The 17,792-nt window shown below is 44.4% G+C and overlaps 1 protein-coding gene across 3 annotated transcripts in view; it reads right to left on the reverse strand.

Annotated features, from left to right (window-relative positions):
* Positions 1–751: 751 nt before the first annotated feature.
* Positions 752–17,792, reverse strand: part of LOC133395980 (SH3 and multiple ankyrin repeat domains protein 2-like) — a 304,904-nt gene continuing 287,863 nt past the window's right edge. For 2 of the 3 annotated variants that reach the window (XM_061665354.1, XM_061665346.1), the window contains one exon: positions 752–3,461. In XM_061665354.1, coding sequence (XP_061521338.1) covers positions 2,933–3,461 — 529 coding nt within the window. In that variant the 3' untranslated portion in view covers positions 752–2,932. The remainder of the gene's footprint in view (positions 3,462–17,792) is intronic. The other variant, XM_061665361.1, reaches the window with a different exon arrangement.

Below are 17,792 nucleotides of genomic sequence, written 5' to 3' on the forward strand. Positions count from 1 at the left end.
CTGACTAATTACAAGCGACGATCCCCCCCAAGCTGAGAACAATAGCACACTAGCCAACGACTTGAACACCTTCGACTGCAGATTTGAAAAGGACACATGCACACCCCACACCCACCCAGCCGCACCACCGACTTCTGCATCACCGACTTCCTGATGGGCAGGTCACAGCAGGTGAGGCTGGGGGAGGCTACCTCATCCACATGCAGCATCAGCACTGGGGCGCCCCAAGGTTGTGTCCTCTCTCCGCTGCTCTTCTCTCTCTACACGAACGACTGCACCTCAACGCACCCGGCTGTCAAACTCCTGAAGTTTGCAGATGACACCACTGTCATCGGCCTCATCAAGGATGGTGACGAGTCTGCATATCGACAGGAAGTGGAGCGGCTGGAGCTGTGGTGCGGCCGACACAACCTGGAGCTGAACACGCTCAAGACGGTAGAGATGATCGTGGACTTCAGGAGGCATCCTTCACCACAGCTGCCCCTCACGCTGTCCAGCTGCCTTGTGTCAACCGTCGAGACCTTAACTTTCCTGGGAATTACAGTCTCTCAGGACCTGAAGTGGGCGATCAACATCAACTCCGTCCTCAAAAAGGCCCAGCAGAGGATGTACTTCCTGCGGCTTCTGAGAAAGCACGGCCTGCCAAAGGAGCTGCTGAGACAGTTCTACACAGCGGTCATCAAATCAGTCCTGTGTTCTTCCATCACAGTCTGGTTTGGTGCTGCTACAAAAAAGGACAAACTCCGATTGCAACGGACAATCAAAACTGCTGAAAGGATTGTCGGTACCCCCCTACCCACGCTTGAGGACTTGCACGCTGCCAGAACTAAGACAAGAGCGTGCAAAATCCTCTCTGACCCTCCACATCCGGGTCACCAGCTCTTCCGGCTCCTTCCCTCAGTTAGGTGCTACCGATCAATGCAAACTAGAACTAGCAGACATTCCAACAGTTTCTTCCCTCTTGCAATCAACTTCTTAAACACCTTACCTACAATTCCATTACAACATGCTGGCAATTTTTTGTCTTTTTGTCTTGAGTTTTATTGTCACATTTCTGTGGGGCCAATTATATATTACTCGTGCACTCACTGTAGTAGTCTCGTCACGCTGCACTATTTGCATATATGTTGTTGACCAATACTGGCCACTCATGCCAGAGTAGCATCTGCTCTATTTGCACACTGACTGAGGAGTATCTGCAACATTTGCACAATCAACATTGTCCCAGATTATCGCGCTACTAGTCACTTTAGTCACGGCATACACTCACTTGAAGTCTCGGCGCCCTTTGCACAATGGTCATTGAACCGGACTATTGCAATATTAGTCATTCAAACTGCTCTAAGTGCTAGAGGACTCTGCATCTTTTTGCACAATTGTCAAAACACAATTGTCAAAAAATAAATTTAAAAAATGTACCGGCATTACCAGATAAGCAACCCTTTATTGCTCAGTGACTGTTTTTCTCAATGTCTTCTCTGTCAATTGACTGTCTGTTGTCGTACTAGAGTGGCTCCAATTACCGGAGACAAATACCTTGTGTTTTTTGGACATACTTGGCAAATAAAGATGATTCTGATTCTGACCTGAAATTGTCTGCTTCATTTTTGTTGAAGTAACGACAGAATGTACTATACCTGAAAAATGAACCTCTTGTTTGTCCAAATTCTTTTAACCCTCTCAAAATGAATGCACTTTCCCTAAAATGAGTCTAATTCCGAAACGGTAACTGGTAAAGCTGAAAGTTTACATCTATACAACACCTTGATTTTTCATTTTGAATTGTGTACTGTAATTGCAAAATCATGAAAAAAAAACCATGTTATGTTTCCAATACTTCTGGACCTATGGTTTACAGAGTCATGTGTTGGAGACACGATTTAGATGCATTACAATTCACACTGAAATATTTATTTTTTTCCCCCCAACTTGCCTTCTGTTTTACTTTCTCTGTAACATGCATCTCCTTCTTTCGCCTTCAACTGATCAGTCAAATTGTTGCTTGAAGATCGCTACTGAACTAAACTTTGCATCTGGGAGGTCAACATTGCAGGGATACACAGTTCTGTCCAGTGGAAGGAATTAGGTTGAAAATTAAAAAAAAGAAAAGAAAGAGTGGAAAAGTGAAGCTTTTGCTTCTCTTTTGGGAATGTCCTTAATGTGTATCAACCACACACACACAAATGCGCGCACAACCAAAAGATGACAAGGTACCCTTTTGTCTCCAGACAAGCTGATGTAACTTGATCCAGGTGAATTGCTCCAATATGGTTGAAGCGTTTGATGGCATCACTAAGGGTGCTGGCCTTTGGCTGGACTTGGTGCCACGTTGCAGGAGCTTCGGACCACGTCAATCCACACTCTACTCTCCGAGGAGAAGGCGATTGCAGTGACAGTGTGTGTATTCATGCTTCGTCATGTCCATGTCTGTGAAGACCGTGTCTTCTTACGCATGGATTTGTGTGCAGTAAGTGAGTATGTGCTTGTTGTGACCACTAGTTATGAATTCAAACGTGAACAAAAACAGGTGAAAAGCAAAAGTGTTTCTCTACAACCTTAGATGCACCCAGAAATATAACTCCGGTAGGACTCTAGTGAAGAAATATTCTCATATTATTCTCTAGCAAAGATAGAAAAGGATCAAAAAGAAGAAGAAGAAAAAAATACCAGCTCAGCTGGTTTTCATGCACCCACACATGGGGCACATGGAAAAGGTGAGTAGTATTCCAAAGCTGTAGTTGGATGAGCACAGGTCTTCATGAGAAATAAATTACTTCCACAGTTTGAGGACCCACTGTTCCAGAGACAGTCCCTTATCCTCAACTTGGACAACTTGACTGGAGCGTGTGTCGTACAAAGAGATCTCCTGCGCCCCATGCTCTGAGTGTGACCTTCCCTTCGCTGTCCTCTGCTGCTTCGCTGTCCTCTGGGCTTATCTGTCCTGCAGCAGCTTGAGGGCCCTCTCGATGTTCATGCGGTGGCCCACCCTCGTGACGCCCAGGTCTATCAAGTCTTCTTTTTGCAAAGAGGGGAGGTGGGCACCCTCGATTTCATTATCCAGGAAAGCGTCTCTGTGCTCTCCTAGGTGAAGGCTCTCCAACCAGTCGGCCACGTCATACTTGCTCCACAGCTCCACGGGCTTGGAGGCGAAGGGCTTTCCCGACGCCGCCACCGCCTGCATGAGAGTCAGCGGTGACGGCGAACGTGAGCTCCCGCTCCCGCCGCACGACGAGCTCAGACTGTAACCTCCACCGCTGCCCATGGGTGGGGTGGGCAGGCCGAAGACATCTGTGAGTGTGGGCGACACCGAGGGCGGCAGCGAAGAGCAGGGGGTGAGGGAAGAGGCGGAGTCTGGAGGGCTGCAGGGGTGTGTCTGAGAAGGAAGGCTGCTCGGAGGCGTGGAAGTCAGGGCGGCAGCAGCGGTGGCGTTGTTACGTATTCCTGAGTCGTTTGAGGGCATCCTGGGGGAGCAGAGAGAAAATGACAGGTTATCAGAGTGGGATTTGTGGTGTAAAATAATAGTACTAAAGGAATGTCAACACTTCAGATTTGTGACCACAGACCAACCACACATTGCATAGAATAAATTCATCTCTGTACTGTACACCACCCAGTGGCAACTTTGTATCCTAAAAAAAAATTAATGGTGAGACTAGGACACCATACTCTGAACCAGAGGTGGGACCAAGTCATTGCTTTGCAAGTCACGAGTAAGTCTCAAGTCTTTGCCCTTAAGTCCCGAGTCAAAACCCAAGTCGAGACAGGCAATTCCCGAGTTAAGTCGCAAGTCCTACACTGAGTTTCGAGTCTCTTCGAGTCATTTTACCAACAAAATTATAAATATATTTTAATATATATATTTATACTTAATTAACATGTATATATTATATACACCATTTATATAATATATTTTTACAATTTTTAAAACAAATTTTATAAGTGCATTAAACCTTCATATGAAAACTATGAGGCAGATAGAAATTCTTGCACCTTCAAAGCCAATCGTCAAGGGGGGGGGGAGGAGGCTGGGGCTTAGTTTATTGCCCCTTCAAAGCCGATTGAGAGAAGGCTTCCAGTTATTCTATGAAAATGCTATGCTGCGACTTACTTTTTCTCACTTTATTTCTGAAGTGACATTAAACAGATCTGTCACAAATAAGAATTACAACCCCAATTCCAATGAAGTTGGGACATTGTGTTAAACATAAATAAAAACAGAATACAATGATTTGCAAATCATGTTCAACCTATATTTAATTGAATACACTACAAAGACAAGATATTTAATGTTCAAACTGATCAACTTTATTGTTTTTAGCAAATAATCATTAACTTGGAATTTTATGGCTGCAACACGTTCCCAAAAAGCTGGGACAGGTGGCAAAAACGACTGAGAAAGTTGAGCAATGCTCCTCAAACACCTGTCTGGAACATCCCACAGGTGAACAGGCTAATTGGGAACGGGTGGGTGCCATGATTGGGTTTAAAAGGAGCTTCCCTGAATTGCTCAGTCATTCACAAGCAAAGATGGGGCGAGGTTCACCTCTTTGTCCTTAAACTCTTCGACTATTTTCCCACGCACTTGTTCACAATGTTCCTCAAGGTACAAATGCAAGTAATTTAGGGATTTTATCATCTACGGTCCATAATATCATCAAAAGGTTCTGAGAATATGGAGAAATCACTGCATGTAACCGGCAAGGCCGAAAACCAACATTGAATGCCCGTGACCTTCGATCCCTCAGGCGGCACTGCATCAAAAACTGACATGAATGTGTAAAGAATATCACCACATGGGCTCAGAAACACTCCAGAAAACCAATGTCAGTAAATACAGTTCGGCGCTACATCCGTAAGTGCAACTTAAAACTCTACTATGCAAAGCAAAAGCCATTGATGAACAACACCCAGAAACGCCGCCGGCTTCTCTGGGCCCGAGCTCATCTAAGATGGATGATGCAAAGTGGAAAAGTGTTCTGTGGTCCGACGAGTCCACATTTCAAATTGTTTTGGGAAATTTTGGACGTCGTGTCCTCGGCCAAATAGGAAAAGAACCATCTGGACTGTTATGGACGCAAAGTTCAAAAGCCAGCATCTGTGATGGTATGGGGCTGTGTTCGTGCCAATGGCATGGGTAACTTACACATCTGTGAAGGCACCATTAATGCTGAAAGTTACATACAGGTTTTGGAGAAACATATGCTGCCATCCAAGCAACGTCTTTTTCATGGACGCCCCTGCTTATTTCAGCAAGACAATGCCAAACCACATTCTGCACGTGTTACAACAGCGTGGCTTCGTAGTAAAAGAGTATGGGTACTAGACTGGCCTACCTGCAGTCCCGACCTGTCTGTGTGGCGCATTATGAAACGTAAAATACACCAACGGAGACCCCGGACTGTTGAACAGTTGAAGCTGTACATCAAGCAAGAATGGGAAAGAATTCCACCTACAAAGCTTCAACAATTAGTGGCCTCTGTTCCCAAACGTTTATTAAAGAAAAGGTGATGTAACACAGTGGTAAACATGACCCTGTCCCAGCTTTTTGGAACGTGATGCAGTCATAAAATTCTAAGTTAATGATTATTTGCTGAAAATCAATCAAGTTTATCAGTTTGAACATTAAATATCTTGTTTTTGTAGTGTATTCAATTAAATATAGGTTGAAAATGATTTGCAAATCATTGTATTCTGTTTTTATTTATGTTTAACACAATGTTCCAACTTCATTGGAATTGAGGTTGTACATTACTCGTGCACTCACTGTCATAGACTGTCATACCTGAGTAGCATCTGCACCATTTGCACAATCGACTTAGTAGTATCTGCAACATTTGCAATATTGACATTGTCCCAGATTATGGCACTCCTAGTCACTTTAAACTACATAAATTTCTTGAAGTCTCTGCGCCCTTTGCACAATGGTCATTGCACTGGACTATTGCTCACTATTGCTCTATTGCTATTGCTCATTCAAACTTCTCTCATTCCTCGAGGACTCTGCACCTTTTTTCACAATTGTCAAAAAAACAGTACCAGCATTACCAGATTACCAGCAACCTTTTATTGCCCAGTGACTGTTTTTCTCAATGTATTTACGTCTCAAAAGTATTCTCTGTCAATTGACTGTCTGTTGTCGTACTGAAGCGGCTCCAACTACCGGAGACAACATTCCTTGTGTGTTTTTGACATACAAAATAAAGATTCTGATTAAATGTCGTCGTTTATGTGTATGTTCTTGGACTGTATACCTTATTGTCACATTTATTGTTGATTTATGTTGTACTGTTTTTTTTTTAATGAATTTTTTAATGAAACCATTACTTTAGGTAGTGTATTGGTCAATTCCTCTACCAGAGCATGCCCAACAAGGCATAAACTGTTAAAAGATAAGAACTAACTTCACATGAGCAATGACAGTGTGGGACACTTTGATCTAATAAACAGTCATTAAGGCCTTCGGCCTTATGTAGTCACTTATCATATTTTCCTGTATTAAATCAGTAAGTAGCACATATACAGTGGGGCAAAAAAAGTATTAGGTCAGCCACAATTGTGCAAGTTCTCCCACTTAAAAAGATGAACGAGGCCTGTAATTTTCATCATAGGTATACCTCAACTATGAGAGACAAAATGAGAAAGAAAAAAACAAAACAGAAAATCACATTGTCTGATTTTTAAATAATTTATGAGCAAATTATGGTGGAATATAAGTATTAGGTCACCCTACAAACAAGCAAACAAGATTTCTGGCTCTCACAGACCTGTAACTTATTTTTTAAGAGGCTCCTCTGTCCTTCACTTGTTACCTGTATTAATGTCACCTGTTTTAACTCGTTATCAGTATAAAAGACAACTGTCCACAACCTCAAACAGTCACACTCCAAACTCCACTATGGCCAAGACCAAAGAGCTGTCAAAGAACATCAGAAACAAAATTGGAGACCTGCACCAGGCTGGGAAGACTGAATCTGCAATAGGCAAGCAGCTTGGTGTGAAGAAATCTACTATGGGAGCAATTATCAGAAAATGAAAGACATTCAAGACCACTGATAATCTCCCTCGATCTGGGGCTCCATGCAATATCTCACTCCATGGGGTCAAAATGATCACAAGAACGATGAGCACAAATCCCAGAACCACACGGAGGGACCTAGTGAATGACCTGCAGAGAGATGGGACCAAAGTAACAAAGGCTACCATCAGTAACACACTACGCCGCCAGGGACTCAAATCCTGCAGTGCCAGACGTGACCCCCTGCTTAAGCCAGTAGATGTCCAGGCCCGTCTGAAGTTTGCTAGAGAGCATTTGGGATGATCCAGAAGAGCATTGGGAGAATGATCAGATGAAACCAAAATACAGCTTTTTGCTAAAAACTCCACTTGTCGTGTTTGGAGGAGAAAGAATGCTGAGTTGCATCCAAAGAACACCATACCTACTGTGAAGCATGGGGGTGGAAACATCGTGCTTTGGGGCTGTTTTTCGGCAAAGGGACCAGGAAGACTGATCCGTCCGTGTAAAGGAAAGAATGAATGGGGCCATGTATCGACCTACTTCCATCAGCAAGGGCATTGAAGATGAAACGTGGCTGGGTCTTTCAGCATGACAATGATCCCAAACACAACGCCTGGTCAACGAAGGAGTGGCTTCGTAAGAAGCATTTCAAGGTCCTGGAGTGGCCTAGCCAGTCTCCAGATCTCAACCCCATAGAAAATCTTTGGAGGGAGTTGAAAGTCTGTGTTGCCCAGCGACAGCCCCAAAATATAATATAATGGGCCAAAATACCAGCAACGACATGTGAAAACCTTGTGAAGACTTACATAAAATGTTTGACCTCTGTCATTGCCAACAAAGGGTATAAAAGGTGGGGCTCGAAGGCCCATGGGGCCTGGCCGGGCACAGCCCGAAAGGGTAACGTGGGTCCTCCTTCCCATGGGCTCACCACCTGTGGGAGGGGCCATAGGGGTCGGGTGCAGTGCGAGTTGGGCGGTGGCCGAAGGCGGGGACCTTGGCGATCCGATCCCCAGCTACAGAAGCTGGCTCTAGGGACGTGGAATGTCACCCCTCTGGCAGGGAAGGAGCCCGAGCTGGTGTGTGAGGTCGAGAAGTTCTGACGAGATATAGTCGGGCTCGCCTCCACACGCAGCTTGGGGTCTGGTACCAGTCCTCTCGAGAGGGGTGGGACTCTCTTCAACGCTGGAGTTGCCCACGGTGAGAGGCGCCGAGCAGGTGTGGGGATACTTATAGGCGTGATTGGGAGGAACAGCCCCCGCAATCAGAACCCGAGCGGTGTTCTGTTTTTGGACTTCTGTGCTCATCACGGATTGTCTATAACGAACACCATGTTCAGGCATAAGGGTGTCCACACGTGCACTTGGCACCAGGACACCCAAGGTCGCCGTTCGATGATTGACTTTGTGGTTGTGTCATCAGACTTGCGGCCGCATGTCTTGGACACTCGGGTGAAGAGAGGGGCAGAGCTATCAACTGATCACCACCTGGTGGTGAGTTGGCGCCGATGGTGGGGAAAGATGCTGGTCCGACGCGGTAGGCCCAAACGTATTGTGAGGTTCTGCTGGAAACGTCAGGCAGAATCCCCTATCAGAAGGAGTTTCAACTTCCACCTCCAACAGAACTTTGCTCATGTTCCGGGGGCGGCGGGGGACATCGAGTCCGAGTGGACCATGTTCCGTGCCTCCATTGCTGAGGCGGCCGACCGGAGCTGTGGCCGTAAGGTGGTCGGTGCCTGTCGTGGTGGCAATCCCCGAACCCATTGGTGGACACCAATGGTGAGGGATGCTGTCAAGCTGAAGAAGGAGTCCGATCGGGCCTTTTTGGCCTGTGGGACTCCTGAGGCAGCTTGTTGGGTACCGGCTGGCCGAGCGGATTGCAGCTTTGGTGGTCGCTGAAGCAAAAACTCGGGTATGGGAGGAGTTCGGTGAGGCCATGGAGAAAGACTTCTACACCCTCGGCAGGGTCCTCGAGGGTGCATGGTAGTTCGCCCAACCAGTGTACATGTGTTTTGGGGACTTAGAGAAGGCGTTCGACTGTGTCCCTCGGGGAGTCCTGTGGGGGGTGCTTCAGGAGTACGGGGTACCGAACCCCCTGATACGGGCTGTTTGGTCCCTGTACGACCAGAGTCAGAGTTTGGTCTGCATATCCGGCAGTAAGTCAGAATCGTTTCCGGTGAGGGTTGGACTCCGCCAAGGCTGCCCTTTGTCACAGATTCTGTTCATAACCTTTATGGACAGAATTTCAAGGCGCAGCTGAGGCAGTTACCGGCAGTAAGTCAGAATCGTTTCCGGTTTGGTGGCCTCAGTATTGCATCTCTGCTTTTTGCAGATGATGTGGTTCATGGTCCTCAGTCGGAAAAGGGTGGCGTTCCCTCTCCAGGTTGGGGATGAGATGCCTGCCCCAAGTAGAGGAGTTCAAGTATCTTGGGGTCTTGTTTATGAGTGAGGGAAGAATGGAACGGAAGATCGACAGGCTGATCGGTGCAAAGTCTGCAGTGATGCGGACTTTGTATCGATCCGTTGTGGTAAAGAAGGAGCTAACCCAAAAGGCAGAACTCTCAATTTAACGGTCGATCTATGTTCCTACCCTCACCTATGGTCACGGGCTGTGGGTCGTGACCAAAAGAACAAGATCCTGGATACAAGCGGCCGAAATGAGTTTCCTCCGCAGGGTGTCCGGGCTCTCCCTTAGAGATAGGGTGAGAAGCTCGGTCATCAGGGAGGGGCTCAGAGTAGAGCCACTGTTCCTCCACATTGAGAGAAGCCAGATGAGGTGGCTCGGGCACCTTATTCGGATGGCTCCCGGACGCCTCCCTGGTGAGGTGTTCCGGGCACGTCCCACCGGAAGGAGACCCTGGAGGCAACCCAGGACACACTGGAGAGACTACGTCTCTCGGCTGGCCTGGGAACTCCTCGGGATCCCCCCCTGAAGAGCTGGTTGAAGTGGCTGGGGAGAGGGAAGTCTGGGCGTCCCTGCTAAAGCTACTGCCCCCACAACCCGACCTCGGATAAGTGGTAGAAAATGGATGGATGGAAAATCATCTGGATTTTTTGTTTTCTCATTTTCTCTCTCATAGGTGAGGTATACCTATCATGAAAATTACAGGGCTCTCTCATCTTTTTGACTGGGAGAACTTGCACAATTTCTGGCTGACTAAATGCTTTTTTGCCCAACTGTAGCTGTAGCAGGAGAACGTTACAAAGTTTTCTCAGTGCTTTGGTCAAAATAGCAAGTTTTTTTCAAGTCAATGGGTTCAAGTCCAAGAGAACACACGAGTCATTGCTGTTAAAGTCCAAGTCGAGTTGAAAGTCTTTTAACATACTGTCGAGTATAAAGTCATCAAATTCATTACTTGAGTCTGACTCATGTCTTTGACTTGAGTCCACATCTCTGCTCTGAACTATTAAAAGTACAGTGCTCTCAGAGTTTTGAATTTCATTCTTTTCCAAGAGTTATGTACAAACCAAAACAGACGTGCTTAGTTCATTAGTCACCTGTGATCAGTGAAGTATACTAAAATAGATTCACAATTTATAGAAAAAAAAGCTGTGCTTCATATTTCATGTAGCTAAATGAGGTAACCAAAATAGTAAAAGCTCTCAGTGTGTAATCCAGTGTAATTCTGTACATACACAATGTATGCAATAACAATTGCAATTGCAACCACAATGCTAATTAACATGTTGTTCAATTCATACCTTCAATCAAAACATTTTCTTTTGCGCTTGTGCTCATTAGAGAACAAGCGCCACACATTTGATGACCTCCTCCCCCAACCACCAAAAAAGCACATCACATCACCCCTTTCTTCACCTTCATCTGAGGACACCACTCCTACCTCGCTGCCTGACATGTCAGCACATCAAGGGCCTAATTCACTAAAGGTTTGTGTGTGCAGAAATGGGCCACAGACTTGATTGCTCAGGATAACAGCTATGATCTACTAACAGTGCGGACCCAGGATGCGTCTTAATTTTTTTAATTTACATGCAATGTGATTTATCAGACCTCAGACCAATTACTGGTGTTGTATCTTTTGTTATCACGTGTGAAAGGCAGGTGCAAACTTCATGTGTGTAGTGGACCATGACAAAGAGGCACAGGCAAAATGAGAGGCAATTGGGACAACAGATATTTTCTGTGCGTGTATACATTTTTAAAATGCCAGAAACAACAACAAATGCATATTGCATCTATTCAGCAATGCAATTTTAGGATTCTTATGCCTGGATCAGGCCTGATTTGTTATAATGAACAATTTTCCAGATTGGCATAATTAGTCGGGAACTACAAACCTGCCCCAAGTGTGGTAATGTTGTGTTTGACTATGGATGGGAGGGCAAAGCTGAGGGAAGCAAAACAGGACACATCTGACCTTCATATCGCCAAAATGACACTGTTTGGGGGGTTACTAGAAGCTTCATACATCTACCCTAGATATGGTGCTGCCCTGTTTGGAACATACTGTGTGGGACAGCCTGAGGAGAAGTGAAGGGGACTAAGAGGGTCATTCTGTCAAAATGGAACGAGGCCATTTGAGGTGCATGGTACATTACTGGATGAATTTGGGTATTTTTCAACACCAGCGTCTCCACAGAAAACAGACAGAGGACATTTGGGACAATATTAGATGTGTGATAAACATCTGGCATGAACACAGACACTCACAAGCACGCACACACACAGACACACACACACACACGCACACACACAGACACACACACAAGATAGGAGGCACACAATAACATGATACATTAATGAACTGACAAGTCTTTGCCATCTGTCTGCTTTCTGCTTTTACAACCCCAATTCCAATGAAGTTGGGGTGTTGTATTAAACATAAATAAAAACAGAATACAATGATTTGCAAATCATGTTCAATCTCTATTTAATTGAATACACTACAAAGACAAGATTTTTAATGTTCAAACTGATAAACTTGATTGTTTTTAGCAAATAATCATTAACTTAGACACGTTTCAAAAAAGCTGGGACAGGTGGCAAAAAAGACTGAGAAGTTTGAGGAATGCTCATCAAACACCTGTTAGGAACATACCACAGGTGAACAGGCTAATTGGGAACAGGTGGGTGCCATGATTAGGTATAAAAGGAGCTTCCCTGAATTGCTCACTCATTCACAAGCAAAGATGGGGCGAGGTTCACCTCTTCAAACAGTTTAAGGACAATGTTCCTCAACGTACAATTGCAAGGAATTTTGGGATTTAATCATCTACGGTCCATAGTATCATCAAAAGGTTCAGAGAATCTGGAGAAATCACTGCATGTAAGCGGCGGCAAGGCCGAAAACCAACACTGAATGCCCATGACCTTTGATCCCGCAGACGGCGATGCATCAAAAATAGACATCAATGTGCAAAGGATATCACTACATGGGCTCAGGAACACTTCAGAAAACCAATGTCAGTAAATACAGTTCGGCGCTACATCCGTAAGTGCAACTTAAAACTCTACTATGCAAAGCAAAAGCCATTGATGAACAACACCCAGAAACGCCGCCGGCTTCTCTGGGCCCGAGCTCATCTAAGATGGACTGACGCAAAGTGGATAAGTGTTCTGTGGTCTGACGAGTCCACATTTCAAATTGTTTTTGGAAATTGTGGACGTCGTGTCCTCCGGGCCAAAGAGGAAAAGAACCATCCGGACTGTTATGGACGCAAAGTTCAAAAGCCAGCATTTGTGATGGTATGGGGCTGTGTTAGTGCCAATGACATGGGTAACTTGCACATCTGTGAAGGCACCATTAATGCTGAAAGGTACATACAGGTTTTGGAGAAACATATGCTGCCATCCAAGCAACATCTTTTTCATGGATGCCCCTGCTTATTTCAGCAAGACAATGCCAAACCACATTCTGCACCTGTTACAACAGCGTGGCTTCGTAGTAAAAGAGTGCGGTTTTTATTTATGTTTAACACAACGTCTCAACTTCATTGGAATTGGGGTTGTAGAACAACTTTCACTTCTCCTGCTCCCTTAATTTCTCCCATGAAACAGTTGCATTGGACTTCCGCAAAATGGTGAGTCAACTATTACTCAAGTAAAAAACTACCTCGCTAACATCAAATAATGAACAATGACCTTCACCGAGTCTGTCATTTTGCAAATTACAAACTGCCGATGCATAGTGGATTATATTGTTTTTAGCAGGGTATGCCAACCTTTATTGAGCCAATGAACATACTGTATTTTACCTAAAAAAAAATAAAAAAATAAATAATAAACCTCACCGGTGTGGCACATGACCATACAAAAATGTCACAAAAAGTGGACGCCCAGGTTACTTGCCACATAGTAGAAGAGCATTTCATTGTTCTGCCTATTACTCTGTGTCACCGGCGTAGATAAATGAACAAAGATATGTGAGATCCATCCAGCCATCCATTTTCTGTACCGCTTATCCTCACTAGGGTCGCGGGCGTGCTGGAGCCTAGCCCAGCTATCGTCGGGCGAGAGGCGGGGTATACCCTGAACTGGTTGCCAGCCAATCATTTTCAGAATATTTAAGTGAAATTAGATAAATTCCCGTGGGATATGTGATGATCTCTCATGGGACACAAATATGCCATAGCACACTGGTTGGAAAAAGTGTGTCGCAACGTTTGAGTTGGTACTGTGCATTTGCATTTTGTCTTCCCTGCTATTACACTGCCATCACTGCAGAGAAGTGACAATTCTCCAACAGTTTACCAGACTGCAGTGAGTCTAACTTCCCCCTACACACCAGCTGCAGATTGCTATGGTACAATTTTTTTATTTGTATTTTATTTTATTTTTTACAGTACAGGGTGTCCTCAGTTCCGGTTCCTATGGGGGCAAGGCTACCCAAATTTGTAATATCACACAAGTGAGTACCTGAGCAGCCTGTGGCCCAATGGTTAAGATCACCGCCTGCCACCGTGGGGGACCTTGGTTCAAGACTCCGACTGGACCATCCGCCAAAATACTCCGAACTAACGGCTGTGGTGTCCTTGAGCAAGACACTAATACCCCGAAATGCTCCCCAGGCGCTTCAGCAGCCCCCTGCGCCTTCTGATACACCCCTCATATATTTGTAAATATTTTATTATATCTTTTCTTGGGAAAAATACTGAAAAAATTACACTTTCCTACAATGTGAAATAGATTTTGAGGAGACACCATTATACAAGCCACAATTTAACTAACGCAACATACATACAGCCGTTAGGGAATGATTTGTTAAAGGTTTGCGCATGCAAAAACGGGCGCTAACTTGATTGCTCATGTAAACATAAGATGATCTACTAACCGTACCAAAGGGCAGTATTGGTGCACAGATGATTTTGCACATTGTAGAGGAGTATATGAGTACGTGAATTTGGCATGTGCAATGTGATTTATCTCTCCAATATACAGTATGTTGTGACTGAGGAAGATTATAGTTGTTATAGATTATTATATTATTATATAATAGATTATTATTGGCACCACTTCATTTTTTGCATATCTTCAGAAATAAGTGGAGATGTACCAAACTTATATCACCAGGATCTTTTAATTGGAGGTCCAAAGTAATTTAACAAAGAAAATATTTTTTTTCCAACTTTGATATTGAAATTTTAAAGAAAACAAAACAGAAATGCGCATGAGCATCAGTATTGGCACCCATCCTTAATATTTGGTTGCACACCCTTTGACAGTGATGACAGCCTCCATACAATTCTTATATCCATCTATAAGCTTTTTGCACTTCTCAGGAGGTGTTTTCTCCAAATTTTCCTTTGCAATCTGTTCAAGCTCTTGAAAATTTGCAGGGTTCTTTTCCCCAATGGCAGATTTTAGCTCCACCCAAAGATTTTCAATTGTATTGAGATCAGGACTCATTGCTGGCCATTTTAAAACATTCTATTTTTTCCTTTTCAACCATTCCTGTGTGCATTTGGATGTGTGCTTTGGGTCTTTGTCTTGCTTTAGGACCCAAGATCTTCGCGTCAAACCAAGTTTTCTTACACTGGTACGACATTTGGCTCTAAAATCTTTTCATAATTTTCTGATTTCATGATAACTGTGAGACAGTCAAGGCCTCCAGTACCAGATGTAGAAAAGCAGCCCCACACCATTATGGATCCTCCACCATGCTTGACTGTTGGCAGGGTGTTCTTTTCATGAAAGGCCTAACTGTCTGTAAAAATACTTTTTGTGTGCATTGCCAAAAAGTTATATTTTTGTTTAATTCATTCATTCATTTATCTTCCATATTGCAGTAGGGTCACGGGCTAGTTGTGTTTCATCTGGCCATAAAATGTTACCGTTTGCTCTTTTGTATCAAACAAGTTCCCTGGAGAAAAATGTTGTTTCACTTGATTCATTTTCTTCAGGAGATATTCCACATTTAGAATTTAAACTTCATGGGTGCCAATAATGCGGCACGGTGGCCGACTGGTTAGAGCGTCAGCCTCACAGTTCTGAGGACCCGGGTTCAATCCCCGGTCCCGCCTGTGTGGAGTTTGCATGTTCTCCCCGTGCCTGCGTGGGTTTTCTCCGGGCACTCCGGTTACCTCCCACATCCCAAAAACATGCATGAATTGGAGACTCTAAATTGCCTGTAGGTGTGAATGTGAGTGTGAATGGTTCTTTGTTTGTATGTGCCCTGTGATTGGCTGGCAACCAGTTCAGAGTGTACCCCGCCTCCTGTCCGATGTCAGCTGGGATAGGCTCCAGCACGCCTGTGACCCTAGTGAGGAGAAGTGGCTCAGAAAATGGATGGATGGAGGGTGCCAATAAAAGGTGAGCAGGACTTTACTTGACTTCTAACTTGCTTAAACCAAGTAATGACGTGACACGACTTGCTTGAAATTTAGTGGGGACTTGACTTGACTTTTGTTTTTCCCCCAACAGTAATTTTGGGCTTTCTTGAAACCTCAATGTTAAGACTTGCTCGCGACTTGCACATTTGTGACTGGCCTGGTGTAGACATACGGATTTATCTATCCATCCATCCATTTTCTGAGCCGCTTCTCCTCACTAGGGTCACGGGCCTGCTGGAGCCTATCCCAGCTATCATTGGGCAGGAGGCGGGGTACACCCTGAAATGGTTGCCAGCCAATCGCAGGGCACATACAAACAAACAACCATTCGCACTCACATTCACACCTACGGGCAATTTAGAGTTGTCAATTAACCCACCATGCATGTTTTTGGGATGTGGGAGGAAACCGGAGTGCCTGGAGTAAACCCACGCAGGCACGGGGAGAACATGCAAACTCCACACAGGCGGGGCTGGGGATTGAACCCCGATCCTCAGAACTGTGAGGCAGTCGTCCACCGTGCTGCATACGGATTTAAACAATCTTAAATTATTATTCTTATTTTTTAATCTGCTAGAGACCCAACACACGACGATAAGAAAAACATCAGCCATTTGTCAGTTTTGGCCATAGTGTGTGTGGTGTGCTCCGATAATCTCAAAACAGAACAGAACACACAAAGATTCTGTTCCATAACTGATCTCGAATATACTGTAGACCAAATACTGCCAAGATCAAAATCTCGCGTGATCAAATGTGATCTAATAAAAATGAAGAAATCAAAACGTAGCAACGCAACATCAAAAAGGACATGAGAGGCGAAAAATTATGGTGTTTTTGTTTTTACAGAAAAATCCTGAACTAAATAATAATAACAAAAAAGACTGTGGAAAATCTTGGCGCGACCGATAAAGGCCCTCCAAAATGTAAATTTGTCGTTTATCGATTTATTCAATATGTTTGAAGGTAAGTGCTGAAAACCTGTGCAAACACTGAGAGCAATATAGTACCAAATTGTTGAGATCGGACACAAAACTATTTTACATCTTCAGTCATGAATTTGAGGGTGAGGCTAAAAAATATCCTCATGAAGTCATAAGAATGCGATGACGATGCACCACGCGCCTTTATTCCATGCAGTGGCCATTTGGTGGTATTGCAACTACCTTGTTCATAATCCCACTTCTACCAGTAAAGCGTACAATTGGCCAGGAAACTATGCCCACAACTGAAAATAAAAAACTGTTTTGTGTTATTTGGACCACACTGTCTGCCGTCTGGCACGTTGTGTTGCGAGGCAGCGGCGCCAGACGTCAATGCATGTCTTTGATTGACAGGGAGAGGTGTGATTTTCAGACGTTCTCAGCAACACACCCACAGCGTCTGGAAGCTGAAAGAATGTCTCAATTCTTGGCCATTTTGAAGCTTGATTTCACATACCTTGTATTTTTTTTGTCCATTCATTGTCTGGCTTGTTAACAAGATGCTTTGCTGTGATGTATCAAATTCACGAGATTTTTTGTTTGTTTGTCTGTTTTAGCGGTCTTTAAATAAGCACTCTCGTGCTTCCCACAGCTCTACGAACAGGTGCTGCATTTCTGAGGTCCATCGGACTTTGTGTTTTGGGTGTGTGAATCGTGTTATGCTTTTCTTTTGAAGGCCTACCGGAGGCAGTCTACCAGTATGCCGATGTTTCCTGAGTGTTGCCGAAAGCTCCGGGGACGGGAGTGTTGTAGAATGGTGGTGGTGTCAATATAGACTTCCTTTGGAAAATACTTCTTGCCATCTGGTGAAACCCACGAATACAAAATATAACAGAGTCGGACACGTTTGTTTTTATTTACGCCTACTTTCTTGTAACTCAGTCATGATGGGCAGAAGTCGTCTTTCCCCACACATCTGAAGAGTTTTGGTGAGAAATATTGAATACGATTACAATTTAAGATCATTGGCCCGACCCATTTTGGATCCTATTATCGGGACAAGTTCAC

The sequence above is a fragment of the Phycodurus eques genome, chromosome 2 (genome assembly GCF_024500275.1).
Source record: "Phycodurus eques isolate BA_2022a chromosome 2, UOR_Pequ_1.1, whole genome shotgun sequence".
Taxonomy (NCBI): domain Eukaryota; kingdom Metazoa; phylum Chordata; class Actinopteri; order Syngnathiformes; family Syngnathidae; genus Phycodurus; species Phycodurus eques.